This window comes from Ammodytes marinus, assembly GCF_949987685.1.
Source record: "Ammodytes marinus genome assembly, chromosome: 15".
NCBI lineage: Eukaryota > Metazoa > Chordata > Actinopteri > Uranoscopiformes > Ammodytidae > Ammodytes > Ammodytes marinus.
In genome coordinates this window covers 15,008,808-15,032,251 of record NC_137219.1, presented here as the reverse complement: position 1 = coordinate 15,032,251, position 23,444 = coordinate 15,008,808, and the positions used below count along the sequence as shown (strand labels likewise).

At 43.4% G+C, this 23,444-nt stretch overlaps 1 protein-coding gene across 8 annotated transcripts; it reads right to left on the bottom strand.

Annotated features, from left to right (window-relative positions):
- Nucleotides 1-138: 138 nt before the first annotated feature.
- On the bottom strand, nucleotides 139-23,037 carry ktn1 (kinectin 1). Of its 8 annotated transcripts, none has more exons than XM_080042446.1 (36): nucleotides 22,915-23,037; nucleotides 17,266-17,906; nucleotides 16,901-17,059; nucleotides 16,657-16,776; nucleotides 16,406-16,536; nucleotides 16,144-16,248; nucleotides 15,439-15,579; nucleotides 14,217-14,323; nucleotides 13,489-13,633; nucleotides 12,488-12,584; nucleotides 12,177-12,367; nucleotides 11,909-11,977; nucleotides 11,769-11,806; nucleotides 11,568-11,658; nucleotides 11,196-11,264; nucleotides 11,044-11,081; nucleotides 10,813-10,903; nucleotides 10,534-10,602; nucleotides 10,377-10,426; nucleotides 9,952-10,042; nucleotides 9,733-9,845; nucleotides 9,475-9,571; nucleotides 9,168-9,208; nucleotides 8,957-9,047; nucleotides 8,041-8,127; nucleotides 5,960-6,049; nucleotides 5,733-5,819; nucleotides 5,552-5,641; nucleotides 5,368-5,460; nucleotides 5,162-5,230; nucleotides 4,958-5,041; nucleotides 3,486-3,569; nucleotides 1,743-1,826; nucleotides 1,543-1,638; nucleotides 1,326-1,436; nucleotides 139-1,197 (listed from the first exon to the last, which is right to left on the bottom strand). In XM_080042446.1, exons 2-36 carry the CDS (start codon nucleotides 17,903-17,905, stop codon nucleotides 1,168-1,170), a joined length of 3,789 nt encoding a protein of 1,262 aa, XP_079898572.1. In that variant the 5' UTR covers nucleotide 17,906; nucleotides 22,915-23,037; the 3' UTR covers nucleotides 139-1,167. The 8 variants fall into 8 exon arrangements, with proteins under 8 accessions (XP_079898572.1, XP_079898574.1, XP_079898575.1 ...); XM_080042448.1 differs by having other exon boundaries at nucleotides 9,168-9,205; XM_080042449.1 differs by having other exon boundaries at nucleotides 10,377-10,414.
- Nucleotides 23,038-23,444: the final 407 nt, after the last annotated feature.

The following is a 23,444-nucleotide window of genomic DNA, read 5'->3' as shown; positions in this document are numbered from 1 at the left end:
TTCTCTCTGATGGGAAATATTTGTAAAACCGAAGTCCCCAGTTCAAATCAATTTGAAATGTTTTAACTAAGGCTGTGTGCTGCCTCACAGTGGTAGGGAGAAGAAATTGCACTGGAAGAAAAAACACAGGACTCTGGACAGATTTATCAAGCATCCCTTTTTATTAACATCACCTGTTACAAAAAGAACAAAATCTTCAGTGTTAATGAACTTAGCAATAATATAGCGAGTGTTGATTACAGACGATATAGGACGCTTATTCCTAGAGTAGTTGCAGTAGGATTAAAAACCTCATAACACAGTTGACCTGGCCTTCTCTTTCCACAGCCAGGGCCACAGACTCCCTCTCTCCCAGGAGATGCAGAACAGACTTGACTTAGATTTGTCCTTGCATCTCCATAGTTACAGTCATGTAGTGACCCTTCTGTTACGCCGAGACCCCTTCTTACCACCACCCCCCACCCCCCCACACACCCACACACCCAACACTGAGCCAAGGTATGCATAGAGCAATGAATTCATGAATGCCCAATGATGCACAGTTTGATACTTTTGTGTTCAGGAGGTGAACAAAAAAGTGTATTTCAGCCTGGCCTAACAAACATTTAAAACAATACATGTCTTTAAGTTAAGGAAAAAAAAAGACTGAAAACCCCAAAGTTTGTTTTCGTCAAGATTGAAATTTGTATCACTGCCCTCTCTTGACAAATAAACAACAAACTACCGCAGTATTCAAAAAGGATTTCATTGAAAAATACAGGTGTTTTAAACAGAGGAATGGTTGCCACACACTTTTAAAAATGATGCTGGATGTCATATTTAAGTTTAGAATAAAAATTATCTGGCGATGATGCTGCTGACGAGGAGGAATGTGGAGGGAGCAGAGTAGTGTGTTTTGGTACAGTGTCTGGAGTGTTTGGAATTAGCAGTAACCTTGACCTGTTCCCTTCACGGCAAACACTGAGACCAGAGGAGTGGTTCCCCAGCTCCTTGGGCCAGAGTCAGTTTGAGGCTGCCTACAGTAGAGGTGAGGTGAAGGAGGCCGGAGAAAGGGGAAGTGGCTGGGTGTGACAGTATGGTGCGACAGTGGTAGTGACGAGACCCTGGGTCAAAGGTGGTCTCTGTAGTGCAGTCAGGGTGGCTGCATCGGGGTCAATCCTCCTCTGACTATACCTTGGGCAAATCTTTTTCCGCCTCCTGGAAGAAATGCCAAAATGGTAGAAATGTTCAGACTCCACACTCAAATACAGCTGTTGCACGTAGAAAGACAGGACAAGGACACTTGTTTTTTCTGGTGTGGGGGTGTTAAAGTGGTCAGGCCTTACCCCTTCTTGTCCCTTGGCGAGTTGCCGGCTGACGGCTTGTAGCAGCTGCTGCAGTTCTGTAACTGTTTGGTTCAGCCCTGCAGTCATTTTCTCCTTTCTGTCAATCTCGTCCTGTCACAGAACGAATTGCAGGTTGAGCATAATGTAACCACTTCACAACAATACATACTCCCCCCCACCTTACTGTTACAACACCTGCACCGCCCTGGACTCTTACCCTCTGTGACGTCAGACTGCTATTCTCTATCAGCTCATCAGCATTGTCCGATACCTTTGAGAGCTCCCCCTGGATCAGATCTACAGATTGCTGGGCCTGGAGAAAGAAGCACAAAAGTTTCAGCTGTTAAGAATGTGGCCTGATGTTGGATCCAAATCAACAGTGCACACACACTTTATTTTTTAAAAGAGCATTTTCACCTTATACAGGTCACCAGCCACCTTTTGCCTCTCGCTCTCTTCTGTCTCCAGCTTGGACAGAGTCTGGGTGAGCTGGGTTTTCAGCTGCAATCAAAACAGACACTCAGTACATGCTCTACAGAACATTATAGCTTCTAAATGATACAAATGAATGCAATTTCTGATTAAGCATTGCCTTTACACAAAAAGTAATCATTCAGAGAATCTTTTCAACAATGCGTACTTTAAAAATTCTCAACATTTGCACAGATTTTACAGTTATTGCTCGTCTTACTTGGCTATTTTCAAACCAAAAATAGCACCTGGTGAAAGAGTGGGACGATGCTGCCATATTATGCAACAAAAATGTGATGATCCTATGTTACTTTATTGAGGTCCTCATTGTAATTAATCAGGGAGCTACATTTTTGATATTGCTATTGTTGGTCTGAATGCAACCAAAATATATATATATATATATATATATTCAGTGTTTCCCGCAGGATTTTTTTCAGCAGCGGTGGTGTGGTCCCCCAAACCCTGTAGGGGCATGCCCCCCCGGCTGAAAGTTTTTTGTACCCTTTAAATTTGAATGCATGAATCTGGTGCACTTTGAGAGGAGAATATGCACTTAAATCCCATTCAAGGAGTCTTGTGTATTACTATAGATAGGATAATTGATGCTGACTCTTAAACAAGTTTAACCCTATTAACCCTAGCCCCTAAGCTATTTTTGAGATGTTTTTGTTCGCCTGGATTTATTCTCTTATTAAGCTTGCATTCATCACCCCTTTAACGCACAGCAGTCAAATATGAACATCATTTATTTGGGCCACAACCTGGACTATAAGAATATGTGTGTGTCGTTTGAATGTAGGAAATATCAATTAGACAGGGGTGTCAAACTCATTTTCACAAAGGGCCACTCTACGATATGATAATCACACTAAAGGCCAGACATGTAGTTTACTAACATGCCTTCTTTTTAATCCAAAAAGTAAAAACAAAATACCTATGAATATATTTTAAACCAACCTGCGCAAAGGGCAAATAGGCTAGGTTTTGTTTCAACATATGGGGGTACAAATTATAGGTGGGGTGTATGGGGGCACCCCCCAGAAATGTTAGAATGTATCACTTCATTTCCTGCGGATATGAGACAGGCTCTGCATGCAGCAAAAAAATAAATAAATGTAAACCTAAATTGATATGCAAATAATTTTTATAGCAGCGGCGGGAAAATATAGCAGCGGCGGCGCGCCGCTGCTGTGTGAACCTGGGGGAAACACTGATATTTTAAACTACTGACTGCTACCACCTAACAAAGAAGACCACAGAGAAATGTTAAACGAAATTACGGCAAGACAAAGATAGAGACAAAAACAGACAGACAAAATGATGAAGATGGACAAAATGGAGCATGTTCTTCAACAGAACAGAGGCAAGTTGCAAGCCAGTGGTTAGGGCGAAGCACCAGCGTAGAGAGGGGAAAGTTAGTCTTGTAAGTTTCACCACGTGTGAAGGTGAGTCATCATTCTTAACCTTATGAATACATAGTACATTCATAGATATATTTGCTGCTTTACACAGTCCTGCCTCCTAAAATGGTTGGGTAAGCACATTCACTACGGTAATTGATGATGACCCATGGGTGAAGAAGATGGAGAACCCCCGTCCTGTGTGCAGTCAGTGCAGAGCCACTGCTGAGAGCAATAAGGGATAGGTTTGAATAGAGCTCTAAGCCAGAGGGTGAGCAACGCTTACCAAAGTCAGCTCCTCATTCTGTCTGATAGCCTCATTATATGAGCCATCAAGTCTGGTCTGCAATTCAGTCAACAGATCTTTGAGCTGAAATTAAGTTTGAGATTATGCGTTTAATGGGAGGTGTGTGGGAGTTAGTCCAGGACAACGCTACTAGCACACAGCCTACACACTACGCAGTGACACAAAGGGAATGCGCAAACTGTTTAGCAGAGCCGTGTAGTGATAACTAAAGCACAGGCTCCTGACCAGGGCTGTACGCTTATTTTTTCAGGTGGTAGCACTGGTGCTAGCAAGCAAAAAAATTCAGTAGCACAAAAATAAATTTGGTAGCACACAAAGTAGGCTATGATTGAAAACTTGCATAACCTTAACCCTTGCATTTTGCTCTAATTACCTTTGAGCATGTCATCCTGGTCTCATTTGAGATTCACAATTAATATGATATCCTAGTGGGTGCAGTAATAATTGTAGAAAAATTAATAGGGGTGCACTGATTGCAATTTAGAAAAAAGAATCTAACCTGCCAATTGCAATTTTTTGCTGATTCAGAATTATTATTATAATGTCCTTCTGTTAATTAAAACCAAACTTTAAAACATTAAACATAGCCTATTAAATAAATAAGTATAAATATTGGTACAATTTAGGATAAATTAAATAGGTTGTTGTGAATGTGTTGGGAGTAGCTTTTCAGTGGCTTATTTAAAACTTTGTAAATAGACTAGGCTACTGTTGACTGCTCTCTGCAGCTGAATGAGTTGCCTTTCAAGCTAGAAAAAAGCGCTAACTTCCTGTTCTTACCGGCTTCAAAATAAAAGTCAACTCACGTTTGGCTAATAACAGGCTTTTAATGTGAAGGCGCACAGGAAATGTTCTGTTTGTACACGAGCTAACTTAACTGCGGTAATGTGCCGTCTCCTTCCGGTAATTGCCGTTGGTGAAGTTTTTATACCTAGAATCGCTGCACCCGCACAGATCCCGAGGACACATCTTTCACCAGCCAAAGTGGAGGGTGGATTCAATAACTTACTTGCCTAAGACTCATTTACCCGCAGTGTTAATGTAGAGCCCTCTAAGCAGTGTTGTGCATCTCTCCTCTGTGTTTCAAAGACAGCCTCTCCTCATTAGCAAGCTGTCGCACGAGTGCTAATGGGTTCGTATTCATCATCGCACGTGATCAATTTCAGTAGCAAATGCGATCAAAACTGTCGCACTGTACAGCCCTGCTCCTGACAAAGTTATCTATTGAGTTAGTCTGGTTAAGTGGTGTTACTAAGTCACTGCTAGAGCTGACTAGATGAAGTGTGTACATTGAGTTAAGCTATATTGAATGTGTTGTGTGGATTTCTTACGCCCCATGTAAACAAACATAAAAAACACATTATGAACATGAAAATGACACAAAACAGGGTTCTTCAGTCCATTACAAAGGGAGAATGAGCACAATGACAAGAGGTCATGCATCTGCTCACCTCTCTGACCTCCGTCACATAGGTGGCGCTCTCACGCTCCGCTCGCTCCAACTCAGACTCCAAGTGCTGCTTGTCTCGTCTCAGCTGAGGAGCACAACAGAGATGGAAATGTTACAAATGGCTTGAACTTGGTTGTACTACAATAGGCCTTAAAAAGATATGTGAGTGTGTTAGCTTGAGATGCGCGCTTTAAAGAGTACTGACGTTTTCCAGCTCGGCTCCATCAGTTATTCTCTCCATCTCTTGCTCCATAGCTGTGACTTTCTGACTCATCTAAAGGAAAGGGACAGGAGAATGATGCAATGAGAAGTTATTTCAAAGACACAACACCTGAGTGGTTTGGTGTTAAATCTAGGATTGTTCTCCTGCTGAACAAGCGGAAGACAAACCTCCTTGAGTGGAAGACATACCTCCTTGAGCTCTCCCTGCGATAGCTCCAGCTTCACCTTCCAGCGAGACTCCTCCTGCTCCACGCTGCTCTGGAGGCGCTGCAGGATGCCCTCCTGTGGACAGAATGGGAATGACAGCTCAGTTTTGGCAAGAGACACAACCACAGGACTGCACATGTTTGAACAAAAGAAAACCTCATCTCACCGTCTCCGCCAAAACCTTCTTGTACGTCTCACAGTCTTTCTGTAGAATTTTCTGTGTTTCCTCGGCTTCTTTCAGCTTCTCAGCCACTCCCTAATGAGAAAGAGAGAGTGTTTTAGTTCCTAAAGATACCTTTAAGTTCAAGAGGAGAGCTATTCAAAATGCACATTTCCACTTGATATACCTGAGAGTCCCCTGATGCAGGGGTGGATGGTGCAGCTGAGCTTTCAGCTACTGCGCTCTCAAATGTGTGGAGCCACTCCTGATGGTTCTGGTAGAAGGACGAGAGGAAGAATAAAAAGAGAAAAATTCTGTGAAACATTCCGACACAGGTGGTGAAGTGTGCCAGAGTGAGGAAGCTGTTCAAACACAATTTGCATGGGGCAGATAAAAATCCAATGGCACCCTTACCTGCTCACCGGGCAGAGGCACATGGGGCAGAAGTCTGTGCAGGACATCCCGACACTCGGCCTGAGACGCTTCCAGGGCCGTCTGGTTCTCCTACAGGACGAAGGGAGGGGGAAAACAGAGGGACAAAGAAAACAAAGGGGAGAAGAGATTGAGTACCGACAGCTCAAATAGTTCAGTCACTTTTGACGACAAGGTCCAGTGGTCACTAGAGCAGATATGACCACCATCTTTCCTCCTTCCTCTCTCTACTCGAGTTGCTCCAATAAATAGGCCTTTTCGGACCAAGCAGTTATAAGAAATTTTTCAGAGGAACTCTCGTGGGGAACTATCAGTGTTTAAGACATTTAAAAACCACCAATAGGAACCCCCTGAGGAGACATACACCTGCTGGTGTATGTCTATATTTGTGCGACTGACGACGTAACTTTTACACAACATATGAGAACAACAACAATTCAGAGATGGAGGACGCTGTTATGGAAGCTATACGTTTGCTGTGTGAGGTGGGATTTATGGATCTAGCAGACTTGAAAAAGAAGAAGAGCAAATTGTGTCCCAGCATTTACATAAACAGGGGTTTGAAAAATTAAGGTTGCTGGCGACGGCTCCTGATTTCTACCAGTCAATAAACACTTATGTCACTATAATTGCTTTGGTGCTGCGAAAGCACATATTCTGGAGTTAGAGCTAATGACAAAAAATCCTAGAAGAACTATAATAGCTCACGGTTCTTGCGGTGGGGGAGCAATAAAACTGGAGGTTCTTAGAACTAAGTACAAATAACTATGAAATGGTTCTTGCGGCCCAAAAACACTTCCCAGGAATGATTAAACAGGATCTATAATCATGACCATATGGATAAAGTATGTCCCCTACTTGAAATGACACTGTTAAACGCCTAAGTCCTTCTGCGACCACAAATACATCTGCTTTCACAAAAGTAGCTTACAACTCGTCATTAAATAAATAAAAAAGGTAACGATGACTCCTCCCAAAATGGGGTTGCACCACGCACCGTCACTCTGAGGCTTGTAGGGATAACGCAGGCCGAGCACTGGGCCAGCTGGCAGCACGCTTGTGTCACACGGTGGCACTGAGACAAATGGAGAGTTGAGTACTACCAGTGTGTACCGGCGACAGTACACAACAGCTGCCAACGGACTCCAACGCTCAACTCTTAGAAGGAGCTTTCTACTGTACTCAGACGCACGAGAGCAGCTGCTGTGCTGATGGTTCAGCAAGTACCCTTCTCCTAATGTAAGGGGAGCACGGCAACAAATATACACACACCTCCCTGTAACTGTTAATAGACCAGCTATCTGGTAGCCCGCTCTGTGTCTACACAAGGGGACCTGAAGCTACAAGAGAAACACTGAGGATCCTGCTTTCCATTTAATTGCACAACAGGGATGTTTCAGTACAGAGCATGGAGTGGTATTAGGAGGCACTGTCACATAGTCATTAAATGTTTTCGAACAATCAACTTTGAAAGGAAAAAAACAGTTTTAGAAAATCAAAGTGAATGAAACATTTTCATTGACTGGCTATTGTGATATTGACGGTACGGATGTCACAGATCAGAATGGGGGGAAAACATGCTAGCAATGAGCAACGTGACAGAAAGACAGGAAGCGGCAAAATGAGTACGATGAATCTTAATCTAATGACGTCTAGTGAAATCATTTCTAGGTCACTCACTGCACACTCATTTCCAAGCGTCGGCCTGAGCTTTGGGCAGGGAGAAAATACTTTATATTTTCTGCCCTTGAAAAAAAAAATAAAAAAAAAAAGTTTGCCCAAGAAAGCAGTATTTGTTAATGTTAATCAAAAAGTCTGATTTTCCAAAAAGAGAAATAGCACAGTTCAACAGACAGCCAATTGAAAATTTTGAGGCCAAACAACAGAGGGGCGGGGCAGGAGGGAGGTAAATGAGTATGCAGCTTTGTTATGGATAATGGCGAATAGTAAAATTTCACTGGTTCAATTATGGCAACAAAAAAAAAGAAAAAAAGACAGCATTTTGAGGGAGGATGCATCAGATTGGGACTAGAGTGAAGCAGACTGAGGTGGGGGTGTCGAACCTTGACAGTTTTGCTGAGTTTCCCTTGAAGCATGGCCTCGGTGGCTGACAGAGCTCCCATTGCACTCCAGTTTTTCTCCCGAAGCTCCTGTTATGGTCAGTTCCAGAGAGACACTACTTTCAGTTTATGCCTCAGGGGAAATGCAGACAGTGACCCCGTCAAAAGAAGACTGGTAAGAGTAACACAACAAACCGAACGCATTTCTCATTAAAAAAAATATTACTATACACTGCTTCTCACCCATGCTGCAACCGCTTAAAATAAGGAAGAACAAATAGCCTTCTACAGTCCGACTCTCACACCTTGTGTGGGTGAAACAACATGCAGAGTTCGCAAGATGTGTATTATAGTAACACTGTTCTAATGTATCTAGCATCAATGTTCCAAATGAGGGTAATATTATCTCGAGAAATAAAGGGTATATGTGCGAATGAATAAAAAGCAAAGTCCAGATAATTCAAATCAGATGTGCTTCTACTAAGAGAAAAAAGAGAGAAAAAGGTAGGCGAGATTCTAACGCTCTGAACCACCCACCAGCACAGACAAGCTAGCTGATACAGCCGTGGCCGACGGCGAACACAACAAGAGTAGGCTGGAAACCCTGTTATGCAACGCTCAGCTTAAGCATTCCAAATCAAAATAGACATCTGTACTGATGTGTATAATCACGTTGAGAACACGTCCTCAGTGTAGGAAAGCTTCCTATGTGGCTTTGAAAGAACAAAAAAGCAAAACAAGAGGAACTAAGTAGCAGTGGACAACGTATGGATGCATGCAGGGTCCAGTATCCAGTGAGGGGAGTGTTCTGAGGAACCACACAAACAAGGGGGAGGGGGGTTTCTGGCAGGGCTTAAGACCAGAGAAGTTGCTTCATAATGCTGTTATATAGCTCAGCTCATCTCTGGAGGACACCTACGTTGTTCTTCTTCCGATGAAGCTCCATGGAATCCCTCAGCTCAGCCAGCTCACCCTGCAGATCTGAGACCTGCTGCTCCTTCTCTGACAACCTGACAGAGCACAACATGAGCACTCGTTAACACCATGATGTTGTTATGGGTCCCTTAAGAGTGACACAAGCATAACATATATAATATCCCATGTTGGAGAATGACATGTATGTTACTCACGCTGTAAGAAGCTCTGGGCTTGGCACGGCTGTGTGGGACTGCTATATGAGGAGGGGAAAACCAAGACTGTTAAAACCAGGACTGAAAGAGAACATGATCTCTTATGAACCTCAAAGCAAAAGGTGAGAAGATCAAACTACAAGAACAATTCAAACATTGCCTGTATTCTCTGTTCTGATTCCTATACAGTGTTGGTTCTTTTATGCATTCCTGGTAAAAATCTTTTTTGGACAAAGTCCTGATTTAAAACCACAAAGTCTATATCACATCTGCACTTACTGAGCAATCTTTTGAAATGATTCCTCACCTGCTGATGTACCTGCTCAATCTTCTCACTCAGATCTTTAGTCCTGGCCTCCAGCTCAGCCTGCAGACTCTGGATCTCCTGGTCCTTCGCTGCTAGCCTGTGGGACAGATGTGGTCATTATTAGTCCGATTTGTAATGGTGGTGGAGGGAGGACTGCAAGGTAAAGCCAGTTTGTGTGTGTGTGTGTGTGTGTGTGTGTGTGTATGTGCGTGCGTGTGTGTGTGTGTCTGCGTGTGCATGTATGTGGGTTGGACTTACTGAGCCTCAAGGTCTTGAACCTGGGCACCAGAAGCGGTGGGCTCTTCTGCAGTCTCTTTTTGTCTCATCTGCTCCATCTCTGCCTGCAGGGTGGCCAACTGCTGCTCCAAACCCTGCCGGACAATAACAGAGTCAGACAAGAGCTCAAACTAGGACAGCACAACATGATAGAAAAAAAAATTATTATGTGTTTTAAATCAATACAGAAAAAGTCCACACCTCAGCAGTCTTTTCTCCAGTGGAGCTGCTGTCTTGTGCAGCTTGTAGACTCTCCTCCATTGACTTTATCTGCACATCCTTCTCTTGAATCCTTTAAAGTCAAACAAGGCTTCGTCATACAGAGCAGTGGGAAGTCACACAGAATTTGCTGATATTTAATGATTTAACACACAACCTCTTTTGCTAACAGATATCAGATGTTAAAGGAACTACTATCAGGGGGGTGTTTAGGGAATGGCTTGGAGTGCCAGCACGTATCAGATTGGTTGGGCTCACAGTAGACTAAGTAGCCTTTGGTTTATTAACATAGCATTTATGACATGAGCTACTCTTCTAAAGTTATGTGTGTTGTGGACGGGGGGGCGAAAATAAGACTTTTGTCTATTTGGGAATCATGGCGGTGAAGTAATCCAAAGTTAACTTACTTGCTCTGGAGTTCTTCCACTATAGAATCTGATGATGCCTGTGATGATGCCTGGGATAATGGAAACAGACAATTAAAAAAACAAATGACTTAAAAAAAAAATTGAGATGTACTTGGACACAGATTTTCCACAAACAATTCTTACGACAACAACTGACCGTTTCTGCTGTGTTTCTCTGAATGGCCTCCATGTCTTGCTTCAGTGCAGCGTTCTCTTCTCTTATAGCCTGCAACAGGGAAACATTTGATTTATTTTTGAGCCATTGGTGATTGTGATTACAAGGCAAATAAGTGAAGTGTCATTTAACAGCAATGCTGACGTCAGTGAAATGTGGGTATGCGTGTGAGGCAGCACGTTTTTCAGTTGTTCCTTAGAGCTTGGCTGCTCTGGGGCCCATCCCCTTTATCAACAAGAAAATAAAAATGAAAACAGACACCTTGAGCTCTTCCTCCTTATTGGCCACCTCAATCATCCCCTTCTCCAGCAGGCCCTCAATGGTTTTCATGTCCTCCTCCTTCTCCCGGACACTGGGTGGGAAGAGTTGTTTTAGAAAAGAGGTTACACAGTTAATGATTATCATGGCTTGGTAATTGTATTGACAGAGTAACAAGTCTAATCTAACAAGCAGATGCATTCAAAATATGTTCCAGTTTTAATATACACACACCTCATCTGAATCTGGTCCAAAGCAATTTGGGAGGCAGTCTGCAAAAGCAAATAGACAAGAGAGGGTGTGTCAAAGAGAAGAACCCACAAAACACTCAAAGGGTCTTGTTAAGTTTGGCAAAGATAAAAACAGCAAAAGGGTTCATAGCAGACCTGATCAGAGATCTGTGCCTGCAGATTCTGCAGCTCTGCCTTCAGTGCCATGTTGTCATTGTGCAGGGCCTGCGAGAGGAAAAGACAAGAGACAGGACACGGGCGACAAAACGGCTTATTATACCAAGACAATTCAGGTTCTGAAAGAAAGCCAGATGGAACAATGACAAAGCTCTCGTAATAGGTTGATAAAAAACAAAACATGAAATAAATCACATCGGAGCCCAAAATATCTGCCACTGTGAACCAACGATCCCGCTCTACACAATGAGAGGTTTTAGAAAACATGGTTTGCTAAATTCCTGCGGACTAATGAGCCAATGCCATGTTGGTATAGGATGCTGTTAGATGAGGCGCTGTTGTGATTTGTACCTGCATGTCGGTTTCTCTGCCGGCCCCGCTGCTCCTCTCGGCATTTAGAGAATCCTCCAGACTCTTACGCTGAAGCTCCTTCTCAGACAATCTGAACACAACATGGAGAAGTGTGTCAAGCTCAACAACACTTCAAAAAAAAAATATATATTTTTTTTAAGAAAATATACTGCATGTCTGTTTAATATTTTCTTTACTCACAGCTTCTGTAGCTCCTCAATGTGGGAGACATGGGTAACCTTAAAGAGAAGGAAATCAATCTTATCAGCCTATGCACATACAGTTATGTAGGTGAGGCATATTCTGGATAGACATAGGTAAATTAAGTCGACAAAATATACCTGTGATGAGATCTGGGCGTGCATGCCCTCATTCTGGACCTGAAGATCTTTGTTTTCGCTCATTAGTTCCTGTTAAAACACATGCGGGATTAGCATATACAAATACAAAGTGTTAGTGGTTCTGCGGGCACAGAGCCATTCACTTTGCTATTTCAATGTGGTCAGAGTACATGAAGAGCATAAAAAGATTCCATCAATGTTATTTAATGTGCCAGCTGGACTCAATATAAGGGAATTAAGCCAACGATGTAGGGTTGTTGCAGCTCACCTGTACGCGGGCCTGCAGTGAGTCGTCTGACAGCATGCTGTGCTGCTGGGAGATATCCAGCAGCTCCATCACCCTCTGCTCCAGCCGCTCCTTGGAGACCATGGCTTCGGTCAGGCTGCCGTGAAGGGTCTGGAACTCCTTGTTCTTGTTGTTCATCTCCGTCTCCATGGCAAGCATCTGGCTGTGCAGATCTGCAACACACACACACGGATTGAAGTGCTGGATGTAGTCCGCGCTCACTCAATCTGATGCAATAGAAGCATTATTATTATTGATTTATTTTATTTTAGTGTGACGTGGTATTTCATCACCTTGATTTGAGGCCTGAAGTTTCTCTCGCTCTGCGTTGACGTTGTGGAGGAACTTCTGCAGGTCTTCCCACCGTCGCTTAGCATCCTGCAGCTGGGCCTGGCCATGGAGAGATACATTCATTTTTGTGAACACACTCCAGCAAAAAATACTAGAAACTAGGGATTACCAAAAATTAAGAAAAAAAATGTATTAATAAAAATAAATGTTTGAATAAAACAAATAATCTACTATATTTTGCACTAACTATTGTAGTGCAAAATGTAGCTACATCTTTTTAAGATCACTGCCCTTTTGCTATAAACCCAAGCATGTGAAACCTCACTTAGAAATAAGCTGTGTGGGTAGTATTATATAACAATAGGTAACTGATATGCTGTTACACACTCTTGTGGTATGTTGCATGTCTTGAGAGGGCATGCAGTGGTGCTGTGAGCAGAAGTCAACACTGTTGGTATTGATATTGTTGCAAATTAATATCTAATCCAATACATTTTCTAAGTATTGATTAGTATATATGTTACCAGGGATGACTGAGCTACACTCGGGTAAAACATCCATCCATTTCATATCATCACTGTAAAAAGGTGAATGAGGGGTAGCTGATTTGCATTAAAGCCAACCTGTTTACTTATGCTCAATTTGATAGCCGAGACTGAGTCAACAACTTAAATACTCAACTTTCACAGTGGTGAATATAGAGAGACGGGAAAGGCTGACCTGGGTGTCTAGCAGGAAAGTGATGTTTACACACAGCACAGAACCTCAAACATTCCATCTTCCAAAGCCAACACAATCCTCCCAACCCCAGGTTTCTCATTTCCCACACTCCACTCCACAGGACTTCCCACCACAACCTCCGCCCATTTCCCTGGTAATGCTACCACGCCCCGCTGACCACATCTGAAGCTGTGCCGCATGTCCACCTTTTGTGCAAACAGAATTAATTTTTTTTCTCTCTCCCTTTTCTAAATAAACACTTTGTACATCTGGACTAGGTTACCTCCAGCTGGGCCGCGTTCTGCTGGTAGCTGAGCTCCAGCGTCTTCCTCTGGTGCTCTTCCTGCTGCAGCTTGCTGTTGTTGTCTGCCAGGTCTTTCATCAGACCGGCGTACTCTGAACGCAGCTGGTTCAGCTCGGCGGAATTCCTATCAAGCAACACACACAAGCAAAAATTAATTATGTAAAAAAAAAAAAAAAAAAAAAAAAAAAAAGAACAAAAAAGGTTGATGGAGCATTATTGTGGGCCGCAGTTGATTAACCAAACTACAAATAGCCCGTATTGAGCATTTCACATTGTGTGACAGAGCAGATTGGATCTGGAGGATGATGCCCAGATGGAAAGATCTGTGCTAAAATGCAAAGACAATGAGCCGAGATTCTTATACTATATAGCACAGGATCACTGTCACAACCTCAGAGAGCAATCCACAATGTCTCACATAAATCAATAGTTCTTTTATAATTATTTACTGTCATATGCCTTATAATTTGTACTGCGTGTATATGCATGTATACTGTACATGCATGGGGAGGGGGGGTTGTTCTGATTGTATTAATTTGTTATTTGTAATAGATGTAATGCTTTTAGGAATACTGTTGTCTAAAAATAGTCATTCCAATAAAGCTTTTTGAATTGAATGTAAGGTGAGCAGATGAGACATTGCATGCAGCCCCAGAGTAGGGCCTTTAACAGTAGTGTTCTATCATGTATTGCAGTGTAACACTGACTTGCTCTCCATCTGGTTGGTGGCGGAGCTGACCGCGTCCCTCAGGATGCCGTTCTCCTGCTGCAGTCGAGTGATTTGGCTTTCCAGCTGCTCCCGAGCCTGCTGGAACTACGCACGGGACAAAAAAAAGAGAGAGAAGGGAATTCAGTCTCTGTGCAGAACTCTAGAACAGGGGTGTCAAACATACGGCCCGCGGGCCGGATCCGGCCCGCGAGATGATTTGATCAGGCCCGCGACCTGTAGAGCATAAATTTCTGAGTATGTCAAAAAAAAAAGTAAGTCTCTAGCCCATTCCTGTGAGGAGTTATGAATTTTTAAAGAAATAACCGAAATGCTCACTCCTGCCGCTAGGGGGCAGCCTAAATAAAAAAAGCACATTTTAGCAACGTGGTAAATGGCAATCCTGCTTCACCGCTATTAATGTTTCCTCCAGTGCTTTATGGCAAAGTAAAAACCAAAAAAAAAAAACATTTTTATTTTTAGTACATTTATTTTATTACTTTTTTATAAGAATAAAACTATTTTTATTTTTAGTGCAGAACAATTAATGTACTAGCAAGCGTGGTGTGTCTGCGGCTCTGTGTGCGCAAAACGAGCAGGAGCATGCTAGTGTAGGCCTACAAGATTTATTTCCTAATTTTCAATGCTGCTTTATTTTTATGTTTTAAATTGGGAAAAACGAATTCCAAAACAACCAATAACCTCTGTATTTAAAAATAAATCAAAACAGTAGAAGTTGCACTTTTATTTAATTGTATTTTGTACAGTCTGCATGTTTGCACAAAATGTGTCCCTGTACATATAGTAAACAAAATTGGACAACTGTAAGGTCAGTGCCTGTTGTATTTGTGTATTCAAATAAACAGTTGTTTATTTCATTAGTGCACATTGGCATCTTTGAGCAAATTACCCCCAAAATTTTTGCTGCGGCGCTACGCGCCGCACCTCCTATTCCCATGGCCAGCAGCAACCTTTACTAAGACATTTCCTGGGGGCTACAGAGATCCCTTGTGATCCGTGATAATGTAGGTTACAAATGTAGGCTGAGTGATAAAGCATATTACTGAAAAACAAAGTTAGGGATTTGGAGTTATTTTGCCATTATTTTACTAGTCCGGCCCACCTGAGATCAGAGAGGCTGTATGTGGCCCTCGAACCAAAATGAGTTTGACACCCCTGCTCTAGAAGGATGCCAAAAGGTGTTGTTTCACAAGCCATCTCACCTTTATCTGCATGGTCTGTAGTTCCTGATAGCTGCCCTGTGCTTTTGCCTGCATGTTCCCCATCTCTTTCTCCATGGCCCCGCGTTGATCCCTCATCACGGCCTCCACACGGCCGGTCTTCTGCTTCTCCACCTGAAGCTCCTAAAAAAGGCACAGATAAGAAAAGCAAGAGGATGCATGAAGCGTTACGCTGAAACTGCCGTACTAGAACTGTTACTGCAAAACGAAGGACACGTTTGGGAGTAAATCATTAAAGCTGTAGTGCGTGACTTTTTCAATATAAATGAATGTCGGTTACATTCAAGCCATCGGGCAAACGAGTTGACACAAGGTTGATTAAGCCAATCAGCTGCACAAAACTCACTCTCAGCATGGCAGCATTTACAAACTAATGCCACCCCCTAACACTGGTGCAGGAGCCCGGAAAATTATCAAGAAATTTTTCCGTTGTTGAAACTACTGCTAAGAAAAAACCTCGACGTACAGCAGAAGGTATAAAAATCTATGTGCAATCACTGAAGGCTCACTTTATGTAGATGTGCCGACAGTGTCGATTACGTTACGTTACATGTCACTTAGCAGACACTTTTATCCGAAGCGACTTATAATTGGTTGCAATTACTCAGAATTCCTCATGGGGGCAACAGAAGTTACGCAATAAATCTTTAAAATCATAATCATGTCATTGATCTTGTGAATCCAGACCTGGCTGAGCTGTTTGACTTTATCCTTGGCGATGGAGGCCTCCTCCTGCAGAGTGTTGAGAAGTCTCTCTCGTTCCTGTGCGGCTGGGTCAGGCCTAGCGGCAGACTGGCGGGGAGACAAGCGGCGTTAAAAAAAAAAGAAAGGAAGGAAGGAAGGAAGGGGATAGGGTGTCCAATTATAAATACCAGGTCCGCTGCCAAATGCAAATAGTGTGAAATCACACAACAACATATTCAAATTTAGTCACTAATTAATCTCTCACTTTCTGCCAGGCGTCCAAGGCATTAGGGCTCTTCTCTCGGAGCAGGGCCGCCACACTGACAGCCTCGGCCTCTGACAGAGCCAGGCTGGACAGACCAGAGAGCAGCTCCTTCAGCTTCACCTCTGTGTTCTCTGTTTTAAAAAAAACACACAAGGAGGGAATGGAGGATTTAGTATTATTACATTGCTGGATAGTAGATATTGGGTAGGAAAAAAGAAGAAAAAGAAGATCAGACGTTTATTTCCTGTTACCTTTGTCAGTCTCATTCTTCTGTTTCTTGATACTCCCTTTGGATGGTACATCATCGTTGTGAGCTGCCTGGTGGTTGGCAGAAGCTGCTGAGTCAGCCAAAATATGGGCTTCATCTACTGCTTTTGAGGGGAAAAAAGAAAGAAAAGTTGATTACAAATTGACAGGTTTTGGGCTTAGGTTTTAACAAGTGTCCTGATAAATGGAGATATAATTTAGCATGCAAGACCATAGCATCGTTATTACCATGCTCGGTCTTCTGCTTCTTGGATGAGTTCTTCTTCTTGCCACTGGGAGCACTTGGGGTCGCACCATCCAGAACTTTGGTTTCTGCCACAATGGGAGCCTCCTTCTTGACTGGAGCAGGAGCCTGCTCTGCCTTCACCTCCGGCTGCTGCTCATCCACTGGGAAAGGGAAGAATAACATACATTTCAACCAATCTGTCTTGGGACTGATGAAAGGGGAATATTCAGTTAACATTTGGATGTGGCAACTATGGCCAATTCATACTGTATCTTCAGAATGTTGTCTATAGTAAATAGTTTCTCTTGGAAGACGTGGAGATTACTCAGTGAAACCCCCACTTGTAACTGTACACTGCGCTACTCACCAGGCTCTGCTTTTTGTTTCTTCTTGTTCTTCTTCCCAGAGGTCTGGGGAGGAGTCTGAGCCTGGACTGAAGCCTGGGCGGCTTGGACCTGGACTTGAACCTCGATCTTAGGAGAGGGAGGGCTGGACTTTTTACTTGAAGCCAGAGGTTTTGAGCCATTGACTTCTGGTACCTCAGAAGCAGCAGCAGCAGCGGCGGCAGCAGCAGCCTTGGCGGCCTTCTTCTCCTTCTTCTTCCTCTCCCTCAGACCGACAGGAGCCTCTGCTGACACTGGCACATGGGGAGTGGGTGTAGGTGGAGACGGCTCTGGTGTGGCCTCTGGCTCAGGTTCCTCATCCACATCAGGAGTGGAGCTGTTGGCACCGTCGGCCATGTCAAAATCACGCAGGTCCTCCTCAGACTCTGCTCCTCCACCTCCACCCCCGCTGGCACTCTCCTTCTTCTTGCTCTTCTTCTTCTCGTTCTTCTTGCGTGTGTCCGGCCTGGACGGTGGGAGCTTGAGGTCTCGTTTCTGCCTGGCCAGCACTTCATCGTACGATGTTTCCTTCATGAAGAGCCAGAAGAAGAGGAACATGAGGGCGATGACCAGGGAGGGGGCCAGGATCAGCAGGTACTGAGAGTCATAGATATCCACCGCCATTCTGGAGAGGAAGACCAAAGAGAAGAGAAGTGCTTTAGTTATGGCCGCGCTTAGTCCCTCCGACAGATGTCAGCCCACCGGGCGATTGCCTGCAAAGGAAGTGTTAATACATTCAATAGTGCCGAGAGGGTGTGAGATAAAGGGCTCTTACAGACACCCCATGTCCTTCCTTAGTGATGATCCAATTAGATTACACTACCCCAGCTACACATCTTAAGATCCTTCCCATAGGTTCATAGAGAACAAGGCCTATCTACTTGAAACATGGCTTGGTAAGAGCCCAATACAGAAAAGTTATAGGAGAATAAGAGCCATCCACTTCAAATCTCACTGGCTTCAAAAAGGGGACAAAATAGGTCAAGAACATCAGAGTGACATCAAGGCTAAAAAGGAGATGGCTCACTGTCTCATTTGGTCACTCCTTCAGCCCCCACAAGGACGACATGGTGGTGGTATTCTAAACTCATCTCAGGATGGATTTGCAAGAGGCAAAAATACACCCACATGCAAGTGTCAACCAGCTGAGCTCTGCTGCAGCTGCAGTTTGGGCCCTGCCTGCTTCAAGCCCAGGGAGAGGAGGGTTCTTCTTTTTCTTCCTTCGACGGCAGAGTTGACAGAGTCAAGAGGTCCTGAGAGACTTTGTCAGTTTAGCATCTGCCGAAGACATTCTTGTAAACTATGTGTTGTCTCCTCAGGGCTACAGAGTAGGGATAAACTGGGGTGGGATCGGGGCCGATAAAAGGCGTGATTAATTGAGACACAATGCATCTTATGCACTATAACCAAACAAACTAACAATTATTGTCATTTCTTGGCATCAATGATACTGAGAAAATGCCAGCATGATGGCTGTCTTGTGATGGCAACAGTTACTATTTTATCACACATATGAATATAGATGTCCAATGTTCCAATGTTTTCTCTTTTGTGTTCTTATTTCTATCTTTTGAATTATTAATGTTTTCTTGCATCACATATTTTGTCTTCTTTAAATCTACCTGACTACACCTTAGATGGTCCATTTGATGTGACTGTCACTGAGATACTGCTGCACTTCTGTAAGCGCCAGAGTCAATAAGAACGCAATTCTGAAAAAATACATAGAACCCAAACATTGGAGTGTATGTCTTAAGGCCAGGACACACCAGTCCGACTACCCGAAAACGGAGTTTGCCGATTCAGGCAGCTCCAGTCTTCCCGTCGCGGCCAAAAAAGTGCAAAGAACACACCAAGCCGACTGCTGACTTTCCGTACGCTCTGCGCTTGCGCGGGACGTAATGTCTCCATAACAGCAGGCGGCGCTAATCTGTATTATGGCCCGAAAAAATACGGAAGCCGGAAATGATGGGACGGCTCTCTAGACCATAAACATAGATAGAAATACATATTTATATTTATGGACCATAAAGAGCACCATTTTTAGCAGAGAGTGTCGAGCATGGTGTCGAGCAGTCAACAAGGGTTGATGCATGCGAGTACTCGCTGAACGAAACAAACAAACACATTAAAACAATGGCTAACTGTTGTTAGCTGTTTGTGCTACCCGCCTCACTTCCGGGCTTCACTGATTCGCTAGCCCTCCACAAATCAAATTGCTCCAACTGAAAGACTGCCCGTCGAAAGAAGCCCGACGACATCTACGACGACCGATTTCACGGCACACACCAAACAGATTCGTGTGCCCGCCCCCTCCAGACTCTACGACGGCGATTATCGGGCCGGTTTGTCCGGGCCTTTAAAAACCCAACACACAGCCACGTATTGTAGAAACGTACGCATGCACGTACCTAAATAAAACCAGACAGTACTAGCATTGTGTTATCAACGGAGTGCCATAGACATTGAGCGAACCTGACGTGCAGCACAATCCCATCCCATGCCCAAGATGTGTCAGTAATGTGGCATAAGACTCACTGTTGTAGAGCAGACCTGTTTAGTCATTTGGATTAAGCAGATTACCCATGATAATACATTTAAGAATAACTTTCCACTGCGGAGCTTCCTGAGGACTGGAAGGCTTAGCCCTGTAGCGTAACGTTGACCCCGTTTCTTCCCACGGCGACATCTCATTACCTCTCCCAAAACAAACCCAAGAATGTACCTGGCCAGTTGTAATGTTTAACATTTGCCTCTTCTTATTCTGAAATATTGTCTTTGCCTTTCAACAAGGGAATATTACTATTGTAGAAATTTTTTGAAACACATTATTCTGTTTAGCAGCTTTGACATTGGATTGGCTGATGTTAGGGGTTGGTTAGGAATATTTGCCTTATACACTCAGCGCCTATACGGTTTCCTATATGATGGTTGTATTGCATCTGTGTCAAAGAGCACGCATTCCTCCACACACTCGATACGCTACAGCTGGAGATGAACTCCTAAAAAAATATATGTTGTTTAGATAGCTGTTTAGAGGGCATTGTGCAAACTCAACACAGTCAAATCCAAGACCTTGAATTTAAAATATTAGCCCTTTAAATTTCATACAAGTTTTTATTCTATATTTGTCTGTCTGAACCTAAACTGAGGCTAATAAGTATCATGCAAAGACAAATAATCCTTTCAGTGGCCAAGAGACTATGCCCATTGTATTTTTCAAATCTTTACATGCACTAAGAAGGCTACTCTGCAAGTTCTATACAATAAGACCAGCGGCCTAAAGAAGCCATAGTACAGTATGTACTATACACACCATGGGAGAACTGGGTCTTACATTTCAGTGGCTAGCTACCAAAACAGGAAATACTATAGTATATGTTGCATAAATTGTATGTTCCAATCCAGAAATCTCCCACCTCAGACAAAATGAAGGTTTGAAAGTACTCTAGAAGAAGCTTCTTGGCAAATGATGTATGGGTGGAGTAAGAGGTGTAAAGGTTTCAAGCCTGCTGGCATTCTTTCAGTTCCTGGCCTCTGAGTACAAGGTGCATGTGCTGCTTCCTTGTACAGCCCCAGCCTTGTCCCAGCATCAAAATGAGCCCAGAGGACAAAGCCCTCTCGGGCTGTTGGCTCCCCGGAATCTAGCCACTTGGCTGGCCATGCCTCCTGATTTGGCAGGCATGGACAGAGAGAGGGAACTCCTGATAACTACCAGGCCCAAAAAGCAGCACTGACAGTACTTGAAAAGCAGGCCATTCAGCACTCTACACTTCACATCTTCAAGGGAATAATTGACCAAATAGTACATCAATGGACCAGGAAAGCAAGGGAAAACTAAGAGCTATTGAATTGAACTAGTTCACCTAGATTACACACATACCACAAGTTTAATAACAACATGAATATCATTGTTTTTCTGAATCATAATTAGCCTAAGATGGTGCGAGTGCCTGGAAAATATTGTAATGATACAACATTTCACATCAAGTGATCATGTTTATTCATAACTTACCTGCCTAGGTTCTGGAAGTGTACATGTAAGCCAAATACATTTTAAGCGAGATTTGAATGCACAAGAAAAAAGAAGACACTATTAAAAAGCTACACTGTCACTTCATCCCTTTGTTTTATTACTACTACAAGCACTTTCAGTACAATAACTTTTATCCAGAATGTTTAAGTGATTGCAGGTAATGAATTAATAATGTATTCTAGAGTGATAGGTGAACAACTGCTGGAGGAGGAGCTCGTCTGATTAGTTATGGTGTGATAAAGGAAAACGTAGCAAAGTAAACAGCAGGGCATCTGGAAAAACATTAACAAACTGGCATTTGCTCCTTTGAAATAATCTGTCTTTCCTGGTCAGGCTGTAACAACGAAACTTGAGAGCATGGTACATGGTAGTACACCTTAAACTGGAGCTTATAGACCTCTGGGAAAATGGCAAGGATGCCAGCAGGACAGAATTTTCATTGTCCCACCACAAGCCTAGGAGAAACTCAGGAAAACCTGTATGGACTCTGTTGCTGAGTTAATGGGTTCATTGATAGATTTACAAATGATCTACACAAAAAGTACTGTCATTCAATAAACAATCAAATGTTTCTTTTAAGCACAATATGGCAGATCGAGAAGTCCACAGGACACAGTGCGACAGCTACACATAGCCAAATATTTAGTCACCACATTACTGTAAATGTAGTGGGGTTTGCCAACACGTGTCGATCGTTTGAAGTACCAGAATCAAGCTAATCACCTCGACTTGTCTTTGAGATAGCGTTATGTCTAGCAAGCCACCTCAAAACCCAGCAAGGCCAGATCACTGTGGTAGAGCACCAAATGTTCCAGCACGCTAGGTCATGCCCAATCGTGGGCCTTGTGCAGACTACTGAACCAAGACACGTAATGGCAGCTGTTCTTAAACCAAACGCACACTAGTTGAAGGTGAATTCAAGCTTGTAATCACAGAAAAGGGCAGAACTGAACTAGCGTTAATAGTGCTTGCTAGGTTAGCCAACCTAGCTCCTCAGTCACACGTCATAATTACATGCAGTATGAAAGAGAAAGAATGGGCACACATGACGGCGACCAGCTTCCTACACCAACATGGCTAGCAAGACATAGTATAATTTTACTGTGGGGGCTCAATAGTGGCCCGAACACGGCTACAACTAGTTTCCATGATAGTTAAATCTTTGCAGGGATACAATAAAAGACTCCAGTTCGTTTTACTGAGTGGCTCTAATAGCTTAACACCATGACTGAGCTAGCTAACACAAATGCTAGCCAACCAACGTTAGCCGGCCAATCCAATTATTAGTACAGAGGAAGTGTTCAGCATTTAATAAAACCTGAACGGCAAAAATGCTAGCAGCAACACCCAACTTTGCGTCTCTTTCAAAGGGCACTGAGCCCCGTAAGGAGGCGTGGACATCTGCCCCACGGGCCTCGCCCGGCTAGTGACCCAGCCTCCCTCTCTCCTGAAATCTCTGACCTGGTCTACTGCTTCATTCTTCCGTTCAAGTCCTGAGGGCCGTTCCCAGGCCCGGGTAAAGAGCTTAGCTTTGCAAAGACCGGCTAGAGCGGATTTTTTTTGACGAGAAATAAACACACAGTAGCTCACAGCATACCTGTAGCTTCAGTTTGTTGTTCCCGTAGCAAGTGGTGAAATTACGCTGTTCTGCGTTGACTCTGGCAGACTCCTGACTTCCCGGAGCAGCTCCAGCCTGGCTTTCTCCTGCGCTATGTATCCGTCAGACTATCTCCTGTTTCTGGTTCGCGGGGGCGGGTCATAGTCAACCTGCTTCTGGACGCTTGTTTTGGGACTCGGCGCTTACCGTTCGGAGCCGTTGTTATCATTAAATGCAAAGCAAGACATAACCCCGCCTTTTCGAGACAGCCCCGGCCCTTAAACCTTACGAACGAAAAAAGCAAATAGAGGGGAGTGGTCATTTCACTTCCTCCAAGTCCATAAGACACATGAGTACAAAAAGTTCTTTCATATTTCTATGGAGACTTTCTGCTGTATATATGTGGTATGTAGTGACTGAATTGACCACCTTTTTTTTAAACTTTAATTTCTAATACAAACAGGTCAGAATTTCTTCAAGATTTAACACATATTGTGCAACAATCATTAAAATATCTAAAATGAACATGG

Coding starts and splice junctions, on each gene's coding strand:
- ktn1 (XM_080042446.1), bottom strand. CDS start 17,905: ATGGCGGTGGATATCTATGACTCTCAGTACCTGCTGATCCTGGCCCCC. Junction 12,368..12,487: donor ACTTCAGGCCTCAAATCAAG/GTGATGAAATAC, acceptor TGTGTGTTGCAG/ATCTGCACAGCCAGATGCTT. Junction 11,978..12,176: donor CACTGCAGGCCCGCGTACAG/GTGAGCTGCAAC, acceptor GTGTTTTAACAG/GAACTAATGAGCGAAAACAA.